A 19,726-nucleotide genomic window follows, 5' to 3' on the forward strand; every position below is an offset into this window, starting at 1 on the left:
GTATGGGCTTGAAAGTGACTTCCAATAATGCTTTAAAAAAAGTGTAATTTTCAGCCATTCCTTAAAAGCTTTGGGAAATCCAATTTGCACAAAAAAATTTAAATTTTGCTGACACAGGGGGGGGAAATAATATTTTCTTCATTTCTTTGAATATTTAACAAAAAATTGCAAAGGGAAAATAATACAAAAAAAAAGAAAAGAGATATGGTTCTTGCGAAAAAATTCATTGCATTTCTAAAAAATGTGATATATCCTTTTGTGAAGTTTCAAGTTGATAGGACAATTACTCCAAAATTATACAAAGGAGTTATGGTTCCTAAAAGTACTTCTTCTCAATGACATCTATTCATCTGTGAATCCTCAAATTGATACCTCAAATGCTGTTTGAGTTAATTTTCGCACTAAAATAAAGCATGACCAAATGCAAAGCTAATAACCTAAAAATTAGAGAATTATGGAAAAGTTATGGTTCTTGAGTACTGCAATTCTCTCAAAAGCGATACAACCATATATGAAGTATATGGTAATTATCTAAAATGCGATATAACCATACATGGTTAACATAAAAAATTGTTTTAGTTTTATGTCAAAGTTAGAAAGACGGACATACAAAAATGAAAAGTGATACAGATGGTGCCAAATTTTTATATGTATCCCTATGTCTGTGGCAGAGGATAATATACTGCTCATCTCAAACACAATTAAAATAAAAGAGCAAATTGATTACCCAGTGACGGCAAGCTGACTTGAATATTGATTGTGTTTTGATATCTATCTAACAAGTTGTAGAAACGACTTTTATCAAACTGAGTATTCCGATCTTCCTCACTGGCATTTAACTCTATATAAACCTGAAAAATAACTCAATACTTTAACTAACATAAATACCAGTGTTACATTTTTGTTTAGTTAGTTAAACAGTACTAAAGTTACATATGAACATTTTTGAACTGATTTTATCCACAAAGACACTGTAAAAGGAAAATTAGAACTTTTCCATTATTACTGGTGTAGAAATACCTCAGGTGGCCCTCTATGCATTTTTTTCAGGCACCAGTGGGCAGCAGGGCACACAAGTAGAACCATTAATCTTCTTAGATCTTTTATTAACAAGCTAGATAGCATAATCATAAGCAGACAAGCAGTTACCATACAAGTGTCAACTTTACTTCTTTAATCCATTAACACATTGGTGACGGACAATGGCAATAGATGTATCATCATCAAACAAATATCATGGAAAACAATTTGCTGTGCCAAGTAAAAGAAAACTAGAACTATCACTAAATGTGATTAATACCCCCACAAGTCTGCTTCGGAAATGAGGATGTTACTAGTAACAGAATACCTTGTAAAAGAATTGAAACATAGAGTTATGGTTGTGGGCAATTAAAGATAATTGTGGTTCATGTATGTTGCATAAATTTCCTTTCAATGTGGTTGGCCATTGATGAAGTTTAATTGAAATACTCTGTAATAAGTCCAGAAAGACAAAGAAAAAGAACAAAGGGCAATAACTCTATAAATACTGAAGATAGAGTTATAGTTCTTGGGCATTGCACTTCCTCTTATTGTGCTTGACCATTGTATGAACTTGTTTTAAATTCCAACCAGTACGTTTTAAGTTATGCTCTGGACAAGGAAAAGTATCAAAGGGCAGTAACTCTGTATTTTGTCAAAATGGAGTTATGGCTCTTGTGCACTGCACTTCCTTTGAATGTCCTTGACAACTGTATGAAGTTGTACTGAATTCCAACAGTAGTTTTCAAGTTATGCTCTGGACAAGGAAAGGTAACAAAGGCAGTAACTCTGTAATTAGTCAAGATGGAGTTATGGTTCTTATGCACTGCACTTCCTCTCAATGTGCTTGACCATTGTATGAAGTTTATACTGAATTCCAACAATAAGTCTTCAAGTTATGGTCCGGACAAAAGAAAGCAATGGAAAAGTAACAAAGGGCAATAACTCTGTAATTAGTCAAGATGGAGTTATGGTTCTTGTGCACTGCACTTCCCCTTATTGTGCTTGACCATTGTATGAAGTTGTTTTGAATTCCAACCAGTAGTTTTAAAGTCATGCTCTGGACAAGGAAAAGAATCAAAGGGCAGTAACTCTGTAATAAGTCAAAATGGAGTTATGGTTCTTGTGCACTGCACTTCCTCTCAATGTGCTGGACCATTGTATGAAGTTATAATGAATTCCGACAATTAGTCTTCAAGTTATGGTCCAGACAAAAGAAAGCAATGGAAAAGTAATAAAAGGGCAATAACTCTGTAATTACTTTAGATAGAGTTATGTTCTTATGCACTGCACTTCCTCTCAATGTGCTTGACATTGTATGTAGTTAAATTGAATTCCAACCATTAGTCTTCAAGTTTATGCTCTCGGACAAAAAAAGAAGGCAATTGAAAAGCAACAAAGGGCAATAACTCTGTAATTACTTTAGATAGAGTTATGGTCCTTGTGCACTGCACTTCCCCTTAATGTGTTTGACAATTGTATGAAGTTGTTTTGAATTCCAACCAGTAGTTTTCAAGTTATGCCACGGACAAGGAAAAGTAACAAAGGACAATAACTCTGTAATTAGTCAAGATAGAGTTATGTTTCTTACGCACTGCACTTCCTCTCATGTGCTTGACCATTGTATGTAGTTATATTGAATTCCAACCATTAGTCTTCAAGTTATGCTCCGGACAAGGAAAATGCAACGGACAAAAAAAAAGCAATGGAAAAGCAACAAAGGGCAATAACTCTGTAATTACTTTAGATAGAGTTATGGTTTTTATGCACTGCACTTTCCCTTATTGTGTTTGACAATTGTATGAAGTTGTTTTGAATTCCAACCAGTAGTTTTCAAGTTATGCCCCGGACAAGGAAAAGTAACACAGGGCAATAACTCTGTAATTAGTCAAGATAGAGTTATGGTTCTTGTGCACTGCACTTCCTCTCAATGTGCTTGACCATTGTATGTAGTTATATTGAATTCAAACTATTAGTCTTCAAGTTATGCTCCGGACAAGGAAAATGCAACGGACGTCTGGACCGACCGACCGACCAACCGACCGACCACCGGGTGACTCCTATATACCCCCCCAAACTTCGTTTTTGGGGGTATAATGAAAATCTGCATTCTGTAGATTTAACACTACTTATTGAAATAGCGTACAGGCTGTAGATGTATTAGAATATAGAGTTATATTATTGAAATAAGTAAGAGTGTAATTATGTCTTAATTCCTGTTCATATTGACATATAACAGCTCACAAGCAACATTCAAGGCTTGAACTTGAATGCATGCAATTGTCCTATAAATACCTTATTTTGCTCAGTTACATACCTTTAAACTCTAAACCAAGTTTTGAAAATACCTAATTACAGTATCTATTTAAGGCAAAAAAATTGATTTATGCATTATTTAAATGTTTTGCCATACCTTGTTAGTCTTAAAGAATCCTTCACTTTTCAAAGTTTTATTTGGCATATGAAGAAGTTTTAGATCATTGTGGAATCGCTCCAGAACACACCTCATATCTTCTTCATTCAATGCCAGAACCTGGGCAACAAGGGTTTTGAACTCTTGCACTGTCTGTACCAGATATGCCCTCACAGTGGCTGGCGGCTCTATTATTATATCTTTTTCCAAATCTGCCACATATACCTTTACTGTTACCCCTACAAATAAATTAAAATTTCATTGTAACAAAATTAAACCAACTGTATGTTTAATGTTATACCTAATAATCAATTAAACTTTCACTGTAACAAATACAATTCTAACACCCTTCACACTATTCCCCTATCAAACAGAAAGGGCAATCAAGTGCAATTTTATGCAATATATGCACAACATCAAAAATAAATGCTTATAGGTCATATGACATGACATATGTCGTCAATAAACCAATTGATGTCAGGAAAATAACTTACTTCTACGCTCAATGTGTATCAACATATTTTAATCAAATCTCTTTTTTATTTAAGAAATAATATATCCCAAACAGTGATTTTATCGCTCAATAACATCACTGTTTGGAGTTCGGATGCGAGGAAGTATATCACGAGGGCGTAGCCCGAGTGATATAATGATGCGCATCCGAACGACAAACAGTGATGTTATCAAGCGATAAAATCACTGATTTGGATATATTATTTAGATTCTAACACGACATAAACAATAAATGTTGCCGTACCTGATAATAAGCTAAATTGCACCCGATTTGTTTCCGTACTTATTTTCAGCGCGTCGCATTTTTAGTGGTTACGTCACATGTATATAATGATTACGTCATAAGTCTAAATATAGAACGTCAACAGTGACTTTGTTGCATAATAATACACAGTTTCGGTTCTTCTATGTTCAATAGGGAAAAATGCGGGTCGTGTTAGAATATAAATTAGAATGGAAATAGATATTAATTTTTCTTGCATTGCAGTATAATAATGCACGGTTTATCATTCAAATGCTTTGAAATAAATCACTCAGGGCTATCGGCCTTGGTGATTATATTCCTACGCATTTGAACTCGAACCCTGAATTATTTTACAACAATGCACTCAAAATTGATATCTATTTCCTAAATAAAGTGAATGTTCACTGTAACACCTACAAATCAATAAAACTTCCACTGTGACACCTATCTATAAATACCTAACCCTACAAAAACTTATCAACTATACACTAAAAGATTACTTACCTCCAGGTTTATATTCCTGAAATTTTCTGCTCAGGTCTTCTAGTTTCTAGAAGTAAATCAAAACTGTAGCTCTGTTTTACTCCATTCAGTAAGGTTTCCATGGGAACATCATCAGAATTGTCAAAAGAACACTCAAGTGAATCTTGATATTCATCATACTTGACAATCCTACAACAGTCTCTAGTCACACAGTCTTCCAACTCAAATATCTAGAAAATTAATAGATAAATCTAGTTACACCCTATCCATATTTTTTTTCAATTCTTTAAAAATGTCAAACATATATATAAAAAATTTTAATAATGGATTTAGAGAATATGAAGAAAGTAGTGTTGAATGTGCAGTAAAGTGTCATAAAGGTATCAAAATGTGAACTAAGTAGTATTTTGACTTCCATACAAAATTCATTATAATTATACAAATCGCTAATATAGCAACAGAACCAAATGTTAATTCATCTATATGGCAAATTACTAATGTTTTGGAAACTACTATAAGATACCAAAAATAAAAGTTAAAAAAAAAAAAAATATGATAGCATATCTGAGGCATAATGGGCTTTATTAACGTTCTTAGAATGGATTTAAGTTTAAGACCAGGGACTACCTTGGACTGAAAATTTAGGGAGAAGTGACTTCTCCCTTCAGAAAAAATAGGGAGAAGTTTTGAAATTGAGGGAGAAGTGATCATCAAATCGAGTTATATCATTGGATTTTTTTTCTAATTTTATTTCACAAAATATACATGTACACCTTTATATGTACATGCATATAAAATATACATGTATATGGCATGGAAAACTAGAAATGTGTCCATAGGACACGGATGCCCCCACACGCCACTGTTCTGTCAATCTTATGACTCTAGGTCAAATATTTTTTGGACTACATGTGCCACAAGTTGAAAACTAAAAATCAACAAAGGGCGATAATTCTGTTAAATTTGGTCGCAGCAAAAATTCCTTCCTTCACTACCATCTACACATTAAGGTTGTTAATCCCTGGAAGTATAAGCAAAATCTGCCATCCGGTTTAAGAGGAGTTGCGTTCACAAAATTTCTACATAGTATATAATGAAAAAATCAACAAAGGGCCTTAATTCTGTTAAATTTGGTTGTAGCAAAAATTCCTTCCTTTACTGCCATCTACACATTAAGGTTGTTCATCCCTGGAAGTTTAAGCAAAATCTGCCATCCGGTTTAAGAGGAGTTGCATTCACAAAATTTCTACATAGTATATAGTGAAAAAATCAACAAAGGGCCATAATTCTGTAAAATTTGGTCGCAGCAAAATTCCTTCCTTTACTACCATCTACACCTTAAGGTTGTTCATCCTGTAAGTTTAAGCAAAATCTGCCATCCGGTTTAAGAGGAGTTGCGTTCACAAAATTTCTACATAGTATATAGTGAAAAAATCAACAAAGGGCCATAATTCTGTTAAATTTGGTCGCAGCAAAAATTCCTTCCTTTACTAACATCTACACATTAAGGTTGTTCATCCCTGTAAGTTTAAGCAAAATCTGCCATCAGGTTTAAGAGGAGTTGCGTTCACAAAATTTCTATATATCTAGTGAAAAAATCAACAAAGGGCCATAATTCTGTTAAATTTGGTCGCAGCGAAAATTCCTTCTTTTACTACCATCTACACATTAAGGTTGTTCATCCCAGTAAGTTTAAGCAAAATCTGCCATCCCGTTTAAGAGGAGTTGCGTTCACAAGATTTCGGGACGTACGGACGGATGGACTGACAGACTGACGGACGGACAAGTGCAACGCTATATGCTCCCACATTGTGGGGGCATAAAAAACAAATGTGTATTTGAAATCGCTATGATGATATTTAATGAAGTATTAGTTGTTCAATAAAGTTTATTTAAGCATTTGATTTACATCAACACAACATTTTTAAATTTTTTTTTAGGTTCAACAGTTTCTGACTCTAACTTTTAAATGCAATTTATTAAGAAGAAAAGTTCTTTAATTCATAATAATTATCCAAATTCTATCAATTTACATCAGTTTTAATGATGAATATTACTATCATAAATGTAATGGTGATAACAAACGTATATGGGATATTGTAAATCAAACAGGACATATAGGGGAACTAGTAAATCAAACAGGACATATAGGGGAACTAGTAAATCAAACAGGACATATAGGGGAAATTGTAAATCAAACAAAACGTTTAGGGAATACTGTAAATCAAACAAAACGTACAGGGGATATTGTAAATAAGACACAAATATACGTTTGAGGTAACTTAATTATCAATTAGCTTGCTTTTTCATGTTTTTATCATCTGCTGCATTCATATCAGGGTCTTTCACAGCTTTAATTTACCGTATAATCAATGCGCTATTTTTAGCGATGTGGATTTCCAAGTGTGAATTCCAAATGTCGCTATGGCCACGCTTCAGCGCGTGTGCTAATTACGTCAGATTACACAATTAAATCTGCCTCCAGGCAGTATTATCGAGTGGAGAAATATACATGTCAGACATTTCATAGAGATTTTAGGGCGACTAGAATTTCGCTTTTCAGATCATATAGGGCGAAGTGAAAATATTTACGGCGAAGTTTTCGCCTGACTTCGCCCTGAACGCAGTCCCTGTTAAGACTGTAAATGTTGTTGTACACTTGTAGAAACCATTTCTGGTTCAATAATATTACCTTGTATGCTAGATCTGTAGCCTCTGACAGAGTTTTTTCTTTATGAATCTCTAATTTATGGTCCAGCTTCTTCTTCCGAGAAGGATGTACACAGAAAATCTTTATCTAAAACCATGACAAATATATTTCAAATATACATGGAAGAAGGAATCATAAAGTTTAGAAATGCAGTTCTTATGGGTATGCTTTTAGGATTTCAAGAAAGCCTATCTGGTTTAGTTGAGGCTACATAAAATAAAGATACATTGAGTTATAAGTATAGTGCTTACCAGATGCTCATTAATTACAGATTAAATATATGAAGTTTTCTACAACAAAGACGGAAAGTTTCAAACAACTGATCATATTGCATATCTTAGGTGGAAAGAACATTTATTTCTATTGACAGGCCATGTAAAATAATAGGCCATAAAGTAAATTATGTCACAAAATAATTTGTAAGTTTAATACTTTTACTATCTAATAGATTTATGGCCCAAGCTTTAAGCAACTATTTACATAAGTGTTAAGTAACTGAAAATGTAAATGCTAAAATGACAACTTACATTAAGTGTTAAACAACAAACATATGTTAGCAAACCTATGACATGTGTTAAATCACTGAAAACCAAAATGTTTAAGTACTGGCATCCTGAATGGTCAACAAACGATTTCTTATCTTTCTTTCAAAGTTTCCTTATAACATGTATAGAAAAATTCTAAGACAAAGATGTGAAAACATATATAACAAACCTTGCAAGTTGACTTGTCCATTTCTTTTTGTTTCCTGTCTGCCTCTTCCTTATCATTAAGTTTTCTAAGCTCAACTTTCACATGATCAGGAAATTCTTCCCCGCTCATGAAATCTGCCGATATAAAGCAGGCTGTATTTATAATATCTACTATCATCCTACAGAGCATTATAGACATTCCTACACCACTAGTAATAGAGTTACAACAGTCTGAGCATCCCTGTAAACTTAACAAACTCATTTACTGTCTGCTTCCAAATTTTAGTATAGCAAATTTGAATTCCTTAAAACTAAAAAGGAACAATTTCAAATGTAAAACAAAAAGTCCATTACAGAAATTCTGCACGGACATAACAAAGCCAAAATCATGAAGCAAAAAGAGCAAATTTTATGTCTATAATCACTGTACACAGATTTTAACAGACAACCTATGAATCTTCATTTATTTCAAATATTTCTAATGTAAAATGGTATCCAAGTCGTTTAATTTAGAAAAATTATAATACAAGCAGGATTTTAATAATCAAATGTGTACAAAATTAGGTAAGCAGTTTAAAATCAGTCATTGAATATCTTGTTAAATTCAAAAAGTATATCACAGGAAAAAAGTAGCAATAACTTACCTATATTTTTTTCTTTATCAATTTTCCTGTACATTAACATGTAAGCATTGGCAGAGCTGTAACGTAACATAAACCAAATCAATCAAAATAGGCATAGACTTTCTATTATTAATGAAAGTAAATTTGTATATAAGATACAGTGAAAGTTATAGAAGAAAATACCATTCATGCACTTTTCAAAATCTGCAATTCATCACTAACTATAATTTAAGTTCAGGGAGGAAACAAAGGAGTGTTTGCTAAAGACAAGAAAGGAGACATTAGTATTTTCATCATGTTTTAAACAAATGTAATGTAAACAATATCTTACCTAGCATATGATGAAGAATAATATCCCCTGGTTGTAGAACTTCCCCCATATGTCTTTCTTATATCATCATAGGTTATCTGTTGAAATATGTATCAGTGTTAAACAATTAAATAAAACCAAAGCAATCACTTAAGTCAAATAAAAGCTCTCAATACGAAGGAACATAAAATTTTCCCTTCCATTTTTTTATTGGATTGTTTTTAAGTCACAATGACACTGTGAAGACCATATAGTGACATTTCACCTTTACTGGTAGAGGAGAACTCCAGTTGCTCCTCAGTGCTTTATTCAAGCAAGAATAAATATAACCATCAACCTTGCTTGAGATAGCCAGATAGCTTCAGCATTTGAAAACATTAGTTCTTGACAGGACTTGAAACTACAGGTTAATCAGTTGAAAACCTGAACTGCTAGTCAAAAGAGCCCCCATATTTTCCTCTTATTACATTTACAAACAGCAATTTTTATATACAGAGAACCATTAACATATCTTTTTGCAAGGCACACATACAAATTTTTGTTACTTTCTAATTTAAATAGCACTAATTTACTTTTTTACTATCATTCAATTTAATATCTCTTTCTTTCAAGCCATAATAATATCTGTAACCCTTAACCTGAACTTAGAACAGAAGTGATTAGCCTTTACCACCAGTAATGTGCCAGTTTGCCAGACCAAACTATGCAGTCTGACAAGGTTCTGTACTTTGGAAGCTCAATTTAAACCTGGACAATTCCAATACACAATTTCAGCAGGTTAATGGTTAATATTTAACTATTCATGGTGAATATTATAAGGCTTCCTTTGGGTTACATGTTACCACTATAACTATAATGTCCAGGGTGCAGAGAGTTAAACTTACTTTAGAGACATGTTGATCATTAAAGCTGTACCATTGACCATCACTCAAACATCTGAAAATATGATAGAAACATTACAATGTAAAACCATTTAAATTACATGTACTCTATTAGGGTAGATGTTTAGCTTTAACTTATTTGTCATAGATTATAATTGTATTGTCTATGTACTGGAAAACTATGTAAGATTGACAATTTAATGATTCAATTGTGACTATTGTCTTTTCACTCTACTGATCGACGGAGACCTTACTTGGTTTAAACAGATAAGAATTGTATGCTTCACAGACAAAATCTTAATATATACTTGTAAAGCAAGACCTCATACCACTCTGTACATTATTGGCAATAGTTTATGTAGAAAAATAAACAAACTGTATACTAACTACATAGTTTCCTCATATGAACAAAATAAACATCCCTAGTAGAATGAGAACACATAGTGATCATTGGCAAGTGTTTAAAGTCAGTATACTGAAGACATTGTGGCTCTTAGGTAATGTTAAAATCAGTAAACACAATAAATATGGTATGTTACTTGATATAGGCATAGTAATGTCCACCTGCTGCACTACCAGAGTGTATCATTATAGAAAACAACTCATATTCATATGGACCCTGAAATATAAATATAAATTCATAAGTATATTATATTATAGCCATACAGCTTTAATTGTGTCTAAACACCCAACAATCAAAGAATAAATGGCTCTTTGAAAGCTTACTGGATACATTATTATACAGTTGTTCCATTAAGTGAAAAAATAATCTACTTCACTATGTGGTACACTTGGATAATCAACATTTTACATATTAAGCACTTTTACAGTGTTCATATAAGGAACAGAAATTGAGGCATGGTATCCAATCAAAGATTACAGTAAAATCTCGAACATCCTACCGGACAATCCTATGTATTTACGTCTTCAATTTAAATATGCACAAAACAACTTACGGAAAACCTTATTGCACGCGGTTATCCCAGAAAATTAATATACGAAGCCATCAAAAAAGCCAAAATTACCAATCTTGATACCAATGTCGATACTAAAGCACAAAAGGAAATTATACCGCTTATAATTACTCATAACCCGCTTATTCTAAGAACAAATAATATCATCTCTAAATACACCCACCTCCTGGAAAACGACCCCACTTTAACAATGTTTAATAAATACAAAATATGTACAGTATTTCGAAAACCAGCATGCCTAAGAAACACACTCACAAAATCAGACATCAATCCCCAGATGAAACCACAAGGATCACACCCATGTAAAAGAAATTGTATCGCATGCAAACATATCAGCAGTAAATCATATGTTAAAATTCATTCAACAGGAAAATACTTTCATATCAAAGGCACATATGACTGTAATTCATCCAGTTTAATCTATTTAATAACATGCAACAAATGTGGAATACAATATGTAGGACAAACCGGCAATACTATAAGAGAACGTCTATATGGCCATTTCGCAGACATAAAAAATGCCAACAATTATAAACCCGTTTCCCGCCATTACACAACACACGAACACAACGTTAATGACGTCGACGTAACTATGTTATTATCAACACCTAAGAACGTCAACATCCGCCTCAGAACTGAAGAAACACTTATATCAATATTTAAAACACGATCACCATCCGGACTCAACTTAATACAGTAATAATGGAAATCCAAAGTAATTTACAGAAACAACAGTTAACAGCCAACAACGAACACTTCATTGAAATATCAAAAAAAACTACGACAATGTAAAACCTGCAACAAATTTCTGAAAGGATCAAAAAGTAACTTCAACCGACATTTTAAAATTCACCAAGACACGAAAATACGATTTATATGCTACATCTGCAACAACTCTTTTAGCCGACGTGAACACCTCCAGAAACACAGTAATACGATACACAAACAACCACAAAAACGATACCTCACCAAATTAGAGAAAAAACACGACAACATTGAAATAAAACCTATCAAACCTTGGAAAAAAACTTTTGAAGCAACCACCATACCAAAATTCCGTATAATACCCGGCGTTAAATCATGGCTACAGAATACACCAAAATCAACAACGGACGAAATTTTAAAAGAAATGATAATAGATCCGGAATTATCCCCACTTCAACTGTCACCCTTTAGAAGTAACAATCCGTCGCCGTGCAGCAGCCACACAAGCACATCAACCAATTGCCAGGATGAAAAAGAAACACTGAATGACGTTAACATAAACATTTATTCCATTTACGGTATTTTTTCTTAAAAGCATACAGCTAAATATAGATTATGGGGTAAACCCAAAATGACATAATTTAAACTATTTTTAGAACAAATCACGTGACGTAAAGTATACCCGATTTTTGTACGTTAGACAATGATTTTTCTATTATTCTGATATTTTATAACCCTGATGAAGACTCGTGAGAGTCGAAACGTCAGTTATCATCATTAAATAAACCTTAAAACCTATCCTGTGTTGTTTGTTCCACTTTGATTCTTTTTCTTGTCTTCCATTTAAGTTTAACCTATAGCATGTATCTATACAGCTGCCAGTTCATTTTTTTGCATCTTTTATTGTGATCCCTTCAACTTTAAATGGACTGTTCCAAATTCAAAGCTGGACAAATCCATTAGACAATTTGAGCAAGTTATGGGTTAAAGACTGACCTTGACAAGGGTTAAAGACTTACCTTGACATTTGAATGCTGGGCATTTCTGTCATTGAGAGTGTCATTAGAGGGACTAGATTCTTCATTGATTGATCCAGCCGAGCTGGACACCTCCATCTCTATACCTTCATCTATTGCTGCAAATATATAACATCATTACTCACACTTTGAACACTCAATAACAGTGGTTAGTGGGGCATTAAGACATATATAGCACTTTGCCTGAATAAGAACTAGAACAACATATACTAAATTGACAGTATGGCATATAAATGTTGAAATAAGAAAATATAAAGTGTCTTAAACATATAACTGTAGTTATGTCATGCATTTGTGGAAATGAAATATTAAGTAGGTCTTCTTGTGAAAACCTTTGTAACTGAACTATTGTAGGGTACTTTATTTTGGTATGTTTTAAATAAGTTCAAATACCTTGAAAAGGAAAAGGAAACCTTGTTTTGTAAAGTACCTTGCTTTATAAAGTGACCAAGTTAGTCCTTACAAAAAAGTTCCCAATTCTATTAACTGTTTTTTATATCTTTTTTTTCTTCTTCTTATGAAAAAATTTTCAGACAAAAATATAAGTAAGAATTAAACAATAAGAAATACTGATAACAAACCATCATCATTACATTGGTCTTTTCCCGTACTGTCAGTGACAGAAGGGGCCTCCTCTTCCCCTGTACTTTCCTCAGAAACACCATCAATTAAATAGTTCAGATTTAGCACCTCAGGAAATGTCATTCTGAATAAAAAATAGAGCAGGCTGGCCATGTTTTATTACAAATAACTATCTTATATACTGTTCAACCAGTGTTTAAGACAAAGTCAACATAATGGTCAATAAAGCCTGGATTTTATTTATCAATTTTAAAACAAATTCTACCAAACTGTGACCTTTTTTTGCATGAAATAGAGGCCATTGAAAAAACTATCAAAACTTAACCTTGAACATTTCTTAAGTTTCCCAAAACTGCCTTAACTTTGCAGAATCAAGCTATGTTTTTTTTTCTAAAAAACATGTTTGCCTCTCAAAATGGCAACTAGTCATAGGCTTCTGAACTGTTATTTTCAAAGATGTAAAGTATAATAGGGGACTGTCTACTCGTCATGACCACCCCATCTAAGGACTTATGGCCAGGCATTCTGTTAATATTGGTATCCCACCAATATCAACAGAATTCAAAGAATCAAGATTTTTTGTGGTCAGGATGATGAAACATATGAACATAAGATCTCTAACTTCACCCAAGTTACATACAAAATTTTTACTTACTTATCATTAAGCTTGATCCTGTGCATGGTAGCATAGTCAAAATCAAACCTCTTCATTTGTAACGTCAACATGTATGGAAACTCTAAAAACTTTAAGCCCTGAAATAAATTTAAATAACTGACTCTGTAAACAATTTATGTTGACATGGACATAAAACATCTGATGACCTTTTCTATCTTATTCATCATAGCCATTAACAGTATAGCTATATAGCTACATTCTAGCATTACTTGTGAAAGTAGTCTTAAGGACTCTTTTTCACAGGTTGTTGCAAGTTTGAATAAATCATTATTGGCACCACAAGTAAATAAGAGTATATAAACAAGCATTTGTGTGGGGGTTTAGGTATGCATCAAAAAAACTAGGGCTGGGTATTGATCAGAAATTTCCGATACGATACGTATTGCGATACAGACCCGCGATACACAATACGTATTGACGATACAGTACAATGATACTTCATTGTTAGGATGTATATATTAAAAGTACTTTTTACATTTCACAGTTGTCCTGGTGAAATATTATTGAATCTTTCTTATATCTGTTTTAGATTTTGAATTTGTTTATGATGTTATATAATATATAGCAGGTGCATAGGTACCTTAATTAGTAATTTTGAGATACTATTTTGAAAATGACAAAATGGCCCCTTTTTTAGATAAAACAATTATTTTGAAAAAATAAAAAAATAAAAAAGCTTTGTTAAAATAATTCAATGCAAAAATATGATAATGTAAATACTAGGAAAAGTTAAAGCAGAAAATAATTAAAACATCACTATTTATTATGGCAGGAGTCTAGTACTGTCTACAAGTTAACTGTTCTGAATTTTTGTAAAATTTGAAATATATACGCTGAGATAGTAATGGAACATTGAATTTTTTCTAATAAATCATGTTTTTTTCTATCTTAAACGGTAAAATTACATTAAAATTGAAATATCATGTAATGATGTTGAGGACTTCATTTGGTGTCGTAATCCGTAACGTACCGGGAAACTAATTTTAGCTACGTCTTCGCGCAGTCACATTTATTTAGTTAGCAAACTACATCTTGGAAAATCAATAAATTTGTAGGATTTATGTGTTCACAATATGTGTTTGATTAAACTACAAGTAACTGTTTGGTCTAATAAAAACTACTGCCGACCTGAAGGTATTTTTTCCAGTTTTAGTAATAGGAGATTGAATTGCCGGACCAATTATGTCACGAGATTTATCCGTCATTTTTTGTATTGACATATTCGTTGTTCCATCTAAACTAGTCACTGCAGCCTTTCAAATATTGTTGAGGGCCTTCTTAACATTTACTTTTGAGAAAATTCCACACTTTTAACTTTTGTGCTGACATTTTAAAGACGATAGTTTTAATGTAAAGCCATCATGTTTATAAGTTATTTGGTTGTCTCCCTTTGTATGGGTATGGCTAAAACCCGATAACCGTACCGTATTGAAAAACGGAAAATCGATAAATACCGATTTACCGGTATATTGATCCAGCCCTAAAAAAAACCTATTAATTTATATGCTTACCTGAATAAAATATTCAAAACTGAATCATTTAAGCATATTTTGAATGTACAGACTATGGAATAAAATCTATAAATATCATCGTTCCTTCATATATCTATAAAATCAAACTGTTTTGTATACACCATATGATTTCCTTACCTTATGGGCATCACATTTTTTATTACATTTTTCACAGAAATACTGATCTCGACCTTCTAGAATCTCTGGCTGAACAAATGCTTCTAGAGCCTCTGTCTGTAAAATATCAATTTATACTTCAAATTTTTTACAATGTGACAAGCATTGGTATAAGATTATCATTATAATAAATTTCCCACCTTGATTTGACTGATCTAATGAGCAGGGTTTGAAAAGTACAAAATTTGGTCATCTGGTGAGTTAAATTTTGCAAATGCTAGTCCGACATGGCAAGTATAAAAATTTGAATGTTTATAAAGAAACGCTACTTATAATTTAATATCCTAGAAACCATTGACAATTTTGCATCGAAACAAGTTTGTTTTACATTGCATAGTTGTAGTTTCAATTCAGTTCATAATGTCATAAACCTAAAACTCTTTTTGTTATATTTTTAACATAATTTCAAACCTTGATAAAATTGCATATAGTCTTTAGTGATAAAATTTCATGTGATTATTAATTTGAGTGAGACAGCCTTTATCTAAATAACTAATTAAAAACAAGCAATTATCATAGTATTGCAAGCAATCCATAAGTCCCCTACCGGTTAGAACCCCATCAACATTATGAAGGGCCATTGGCCATTCACTAATGTTTCAATTTTTCTATATTTTAAGTAAATTTGTTGGAAATGTTCTTTAAAAGTGATCACAGGAAAAAGTTTTTATGAACAGACAGACAGATGGACTGAATGACACTCTAAAGTTAATGTTTGAAACATCCCTATTACCAAAATATTACATTTTTAAAAGCAAAATTCATAAAGAGGAGATAACTCTTGAATTAAAGATGCAATTTCATAAAAATTTTCAGCTCTTTTTGACTAATCACAAATATTGTTATATTTGCCATGTTTTAAGCCTATTTGTTGCCAAAGCAACCAATATTTTTTTCAAAATAGGAAGAAAAGATAAGACATGCATAATCTCCGGACTGCCATCTACCCATATGTCAAGTTTCATAAAAATATTTCCAGTACTTTTTGAGTTATCACTGGATTCATTTAATGTGTAAAATTTGCCATATTTTCAGTCTATGTGTTGCCATAGCAACCAGAATTTTTTCAACATAGGAAGAAAAGAAAAAGACGTGCATAATCTCCAGACTGCCATCTACCCATATTACAAGTTTCATAAAAATATTTCTATTACTTTTTGTGTTAACACTGGATCCAGTTTATGTGTAAAATTTGCCATATTTTCAGCCTATTTGTTGCCATAGCAACCAGAATTTTCAACATAGGAAGAAAAGAAAAAGACGTGCATAATCTCCATACTGCCATCTATCCATATATCAAGTTTCATAAAAATATTTTCAGTACTTTTCAAGTTAACGCGGGATCCAGTTTTGTGGACGGACGGACAGACAGACAGACGGACGTAGGGTAAACCTAAAGTCCCCTCCGGTAAACCGGTATTAGACTAATAACAGTGTTGAACTGCGTATACTGGAGAATTATCATGGCCATTATTAAAGATTTGAAACTAACAGGACACATTTTTCCAATACTTACAACACTTTTATAGGCAGTTGTAGATCCAAAAGGTCGTATGACTAGAGGTATATCAAGGTATGTGTCTATCCTAGCACTCTCATTTCCACACTGTAAAGAAATGTATAATAATTCATATTACATGTATAAGTTTCATTAATCACTTACAGCAAGGTCGACAAAATCTGATTTAGACATGCTTGTACATTTTACCTGAAACTTTTCTTTACTTGCCTCTTTGACATTTATAAAGTTAATTCTTGGAAAAATATCACTTGTCCGTACAGAACCGACGACTTTACTGGCTGTGTAAATATAATGACAGTATCATTCCCTTAATATCCATAAATCTTACATCTCTTGTTTTATTAATCAAAAGTGATTTTATTTAAAAAAAAAAAATCTTTTTAATATCATTGATATTGTTTATATTTTATAAAAATGCAAGAAAATTCTTTAAGTTCATAAATCACAAAATTACAGACTGATTACGGTAATTCCCTGTCGATTCTGATAATTCTGCTTTGTTTGTTTTCATTTTACGCCTTTTCCCAACAGTATTTCAGTCATATAGGCAGGTAGTTTCCTAACCATCGTTCCTGGAGAGTTACACCAGTACTAGACTACCTTCCTTTGCGCTAAACTACCAAAGCATCTCCCGGGGATCGAACCCACGCCAGAGAGGTAACTGGATTAGAAGTCATTGACTCTAACCTCGCAACCACGGAGGCGGTATTGATAATTCTGCTGATCCTGGTAAGGATAACTGTGCATAGTAACAATGATCTATTGTGATACACTTTAAAGCCACACAGATTCTCACCTCTAAACATTTGACATAATCTTTCATTTTGCCCTGGTACAGGTGATTGACAAGTTTTTCCTGGTCAGTGCCACGCCATGTTACTTCCAGGGCATCAAACATAACCCTACATAACTCCTGTACATCATGCTGTTGCCAAACTGTAACATATGGTTTAATAACAATTATTCTTTTAAGAAGTAAAAGATGCTTAACTATAACATGATACAAATGGATGATCTACCTTATAGGAGCTCCACTGAGGTCAAAAAGCATGTACAGTTGTATTTACGAATTTGTAGACATAATTTAAAATTATCACTTACAAGTATCATTCTATAAATATATCATGTTTGTTAGCACAATCAACACAGGTTCAATAAACATTACATGTACAATTACAGGAAAAGCCAAAAGGCCATCTATTACTGTCTGCGTCAATGTGCATTTATCAGACTTTTTTCCCCCAAAGATTAACTTGAGATGCTTAAAATTTTCCTGACATTCTATTCTGAGACTTGAATATGATACTAAATACCAACCACTTTTATTCAAGCTAATTTAACTATTGCATGTTCCACTCGTTTCATTAAATTTCTATAATAACATTCAAAAGATATTTTCTTTAAATCTTTAAGACTTTAGACAGTAAGAATTCTTATCTGTTTCACCAAAAAGGTGTGATTTTCATAATATTTGAGCCGAACAGACCAGAAAACAGGTCTGTTTGCTTGACTGTTTCATTAGATTTCAAGTCACACAAACAATATAAAGGTCTAATGGTGACTTTCCAGCTTTACAGGTGGGGGAAGACCAGGTTTCTTTACCTGTATTATTTCATGCATAAGCATGCACCTGAATAGAACCACCAACACACAAGAACCAATTCAAGGCCCCTGCTGGGATTTAAACCTACAGTGCCTTGGTGATGAACAAGTTATTTGAAGTTGGCGACCCTAACCACTTGGCCATGAAGGCCCAATAGGGATTTCGACCAGACTAGGAGAACTGTAAAATGGAATAACTGTATGTGAAATGTCATTTTTCTAATAGGGTCATAACTGAATCATAGGAATCAGATGCAATATTAATTTACCCCAATGGTTGGATATATACAATGTTCACAATCATTATTTTAAAGTTAAATGGTGGTGCATAAAGAAAGATACAAAATGTACTGTGTAAGAAACTAAACACTAATTTCTCACCTTCTGAACTATCCCAGCCAAAACTTTTAGTTAGGTCGGTGGTTTCTACAGCCCTTTTTGTACTTGTCTGAAAAAAAAATGTGTGATAATAGAAACAAAAGTTTGTTCTGATTTATGCTATGCAGGTAACAACCTTATACATGTACTGGTTATTGAACTCATTGCAACTGACATGATAATTGGTTTTATCAATCAATAATTATCATTATCAGTAACTTTTAAATGTGTATAACAGAACACATTTTTTCCGTAGTGTAACATTTACTGTAGTATGTATTATGTAGATATCATGTAAGGTATCAGAGGGATGACCCCGACCCTCTCATACCTATTACGGGGTAAATAAACGGGGTTACCCAGTTGGGGCCTAAAAAAAAAAACAAAAACAAAAAACATTCACTGTAAGGTATTTATCTTGTGAATATGAATTTTAAATGTATCTTATATAGAGATTTTTACGTCATGACATGATTGTCTTTTAGGACAACTTTAAGTCATAATGTAATGGGGTTTTTTTGGCCTTAAACTGTCATTGAAATTAAGATTTTGAATTTACTGGCCCCTAACTAATTTTCACTGGCCATGGGCCACCGGGCCAGTGCTAAATACAATGACTGCTTAAACCAAGTTAGCTTAAAAAACATGCCAGTATTTATTAGTATTGGTACTT

The 19,726-nt window shown here is 32.8% G+C and overlaps 1 protein-coding gene across 1 annotated transcript; it reads right to left on the reverse strand.

Moving 5' to 3' along the window:
- Positions 1-727: 727 nt before the first annotated feature.
- LOC132724517 (ubiquitin carboxyl-terminal hydrolase 47-like) lies at positions 728-19,123 on the reverse strand (the record flags this gene model as incomplete). The annotated part of the gene is given in 17 exon segments (XM_060709384.1): positions 728-851; positions 3,434-3,672; positions 4,695-4,719; positions 4,721-4,903; positions 7,366-7,470; positions 8,098-8,210; positions 8,720-8,775; positions 9,030-9,106; positions 9,893-9,944; positions 10,429-10,508; positions 12,588-12,703; positions 13,187-13,311; positions 13,843-13,940; positions 15,513-15,608; positions 17,068-17,157; positions 17,870-18,009; positions 19,057-19,123. Coding segments are annotated over 17 exon segments (1,786 nt in total), but the record flags the coding sequence as incomplete, so codon positions are not given.
- Between the last annotated feature and the right edge of the window lie 603 nt (positions 19,124-19,726).

The sequence above is a fragment of the Ruditapes philippinarum genome, unplaced genomic scaffold (genome assembly GCF_026571515.1).
Source record: "Ruditapes philippinarum isolate M1 unplaced genomic scaffold, ASM2657151v2 ctg16829_1_1_1_1, whole genome shotgun sequence".
Taxonomy (NCBI): Eukaryota; Metazoa; Mollusca; class Bivalvia; order Venerida; family Veneridae; genus Ruditapes; species Ruditapes philippinarum.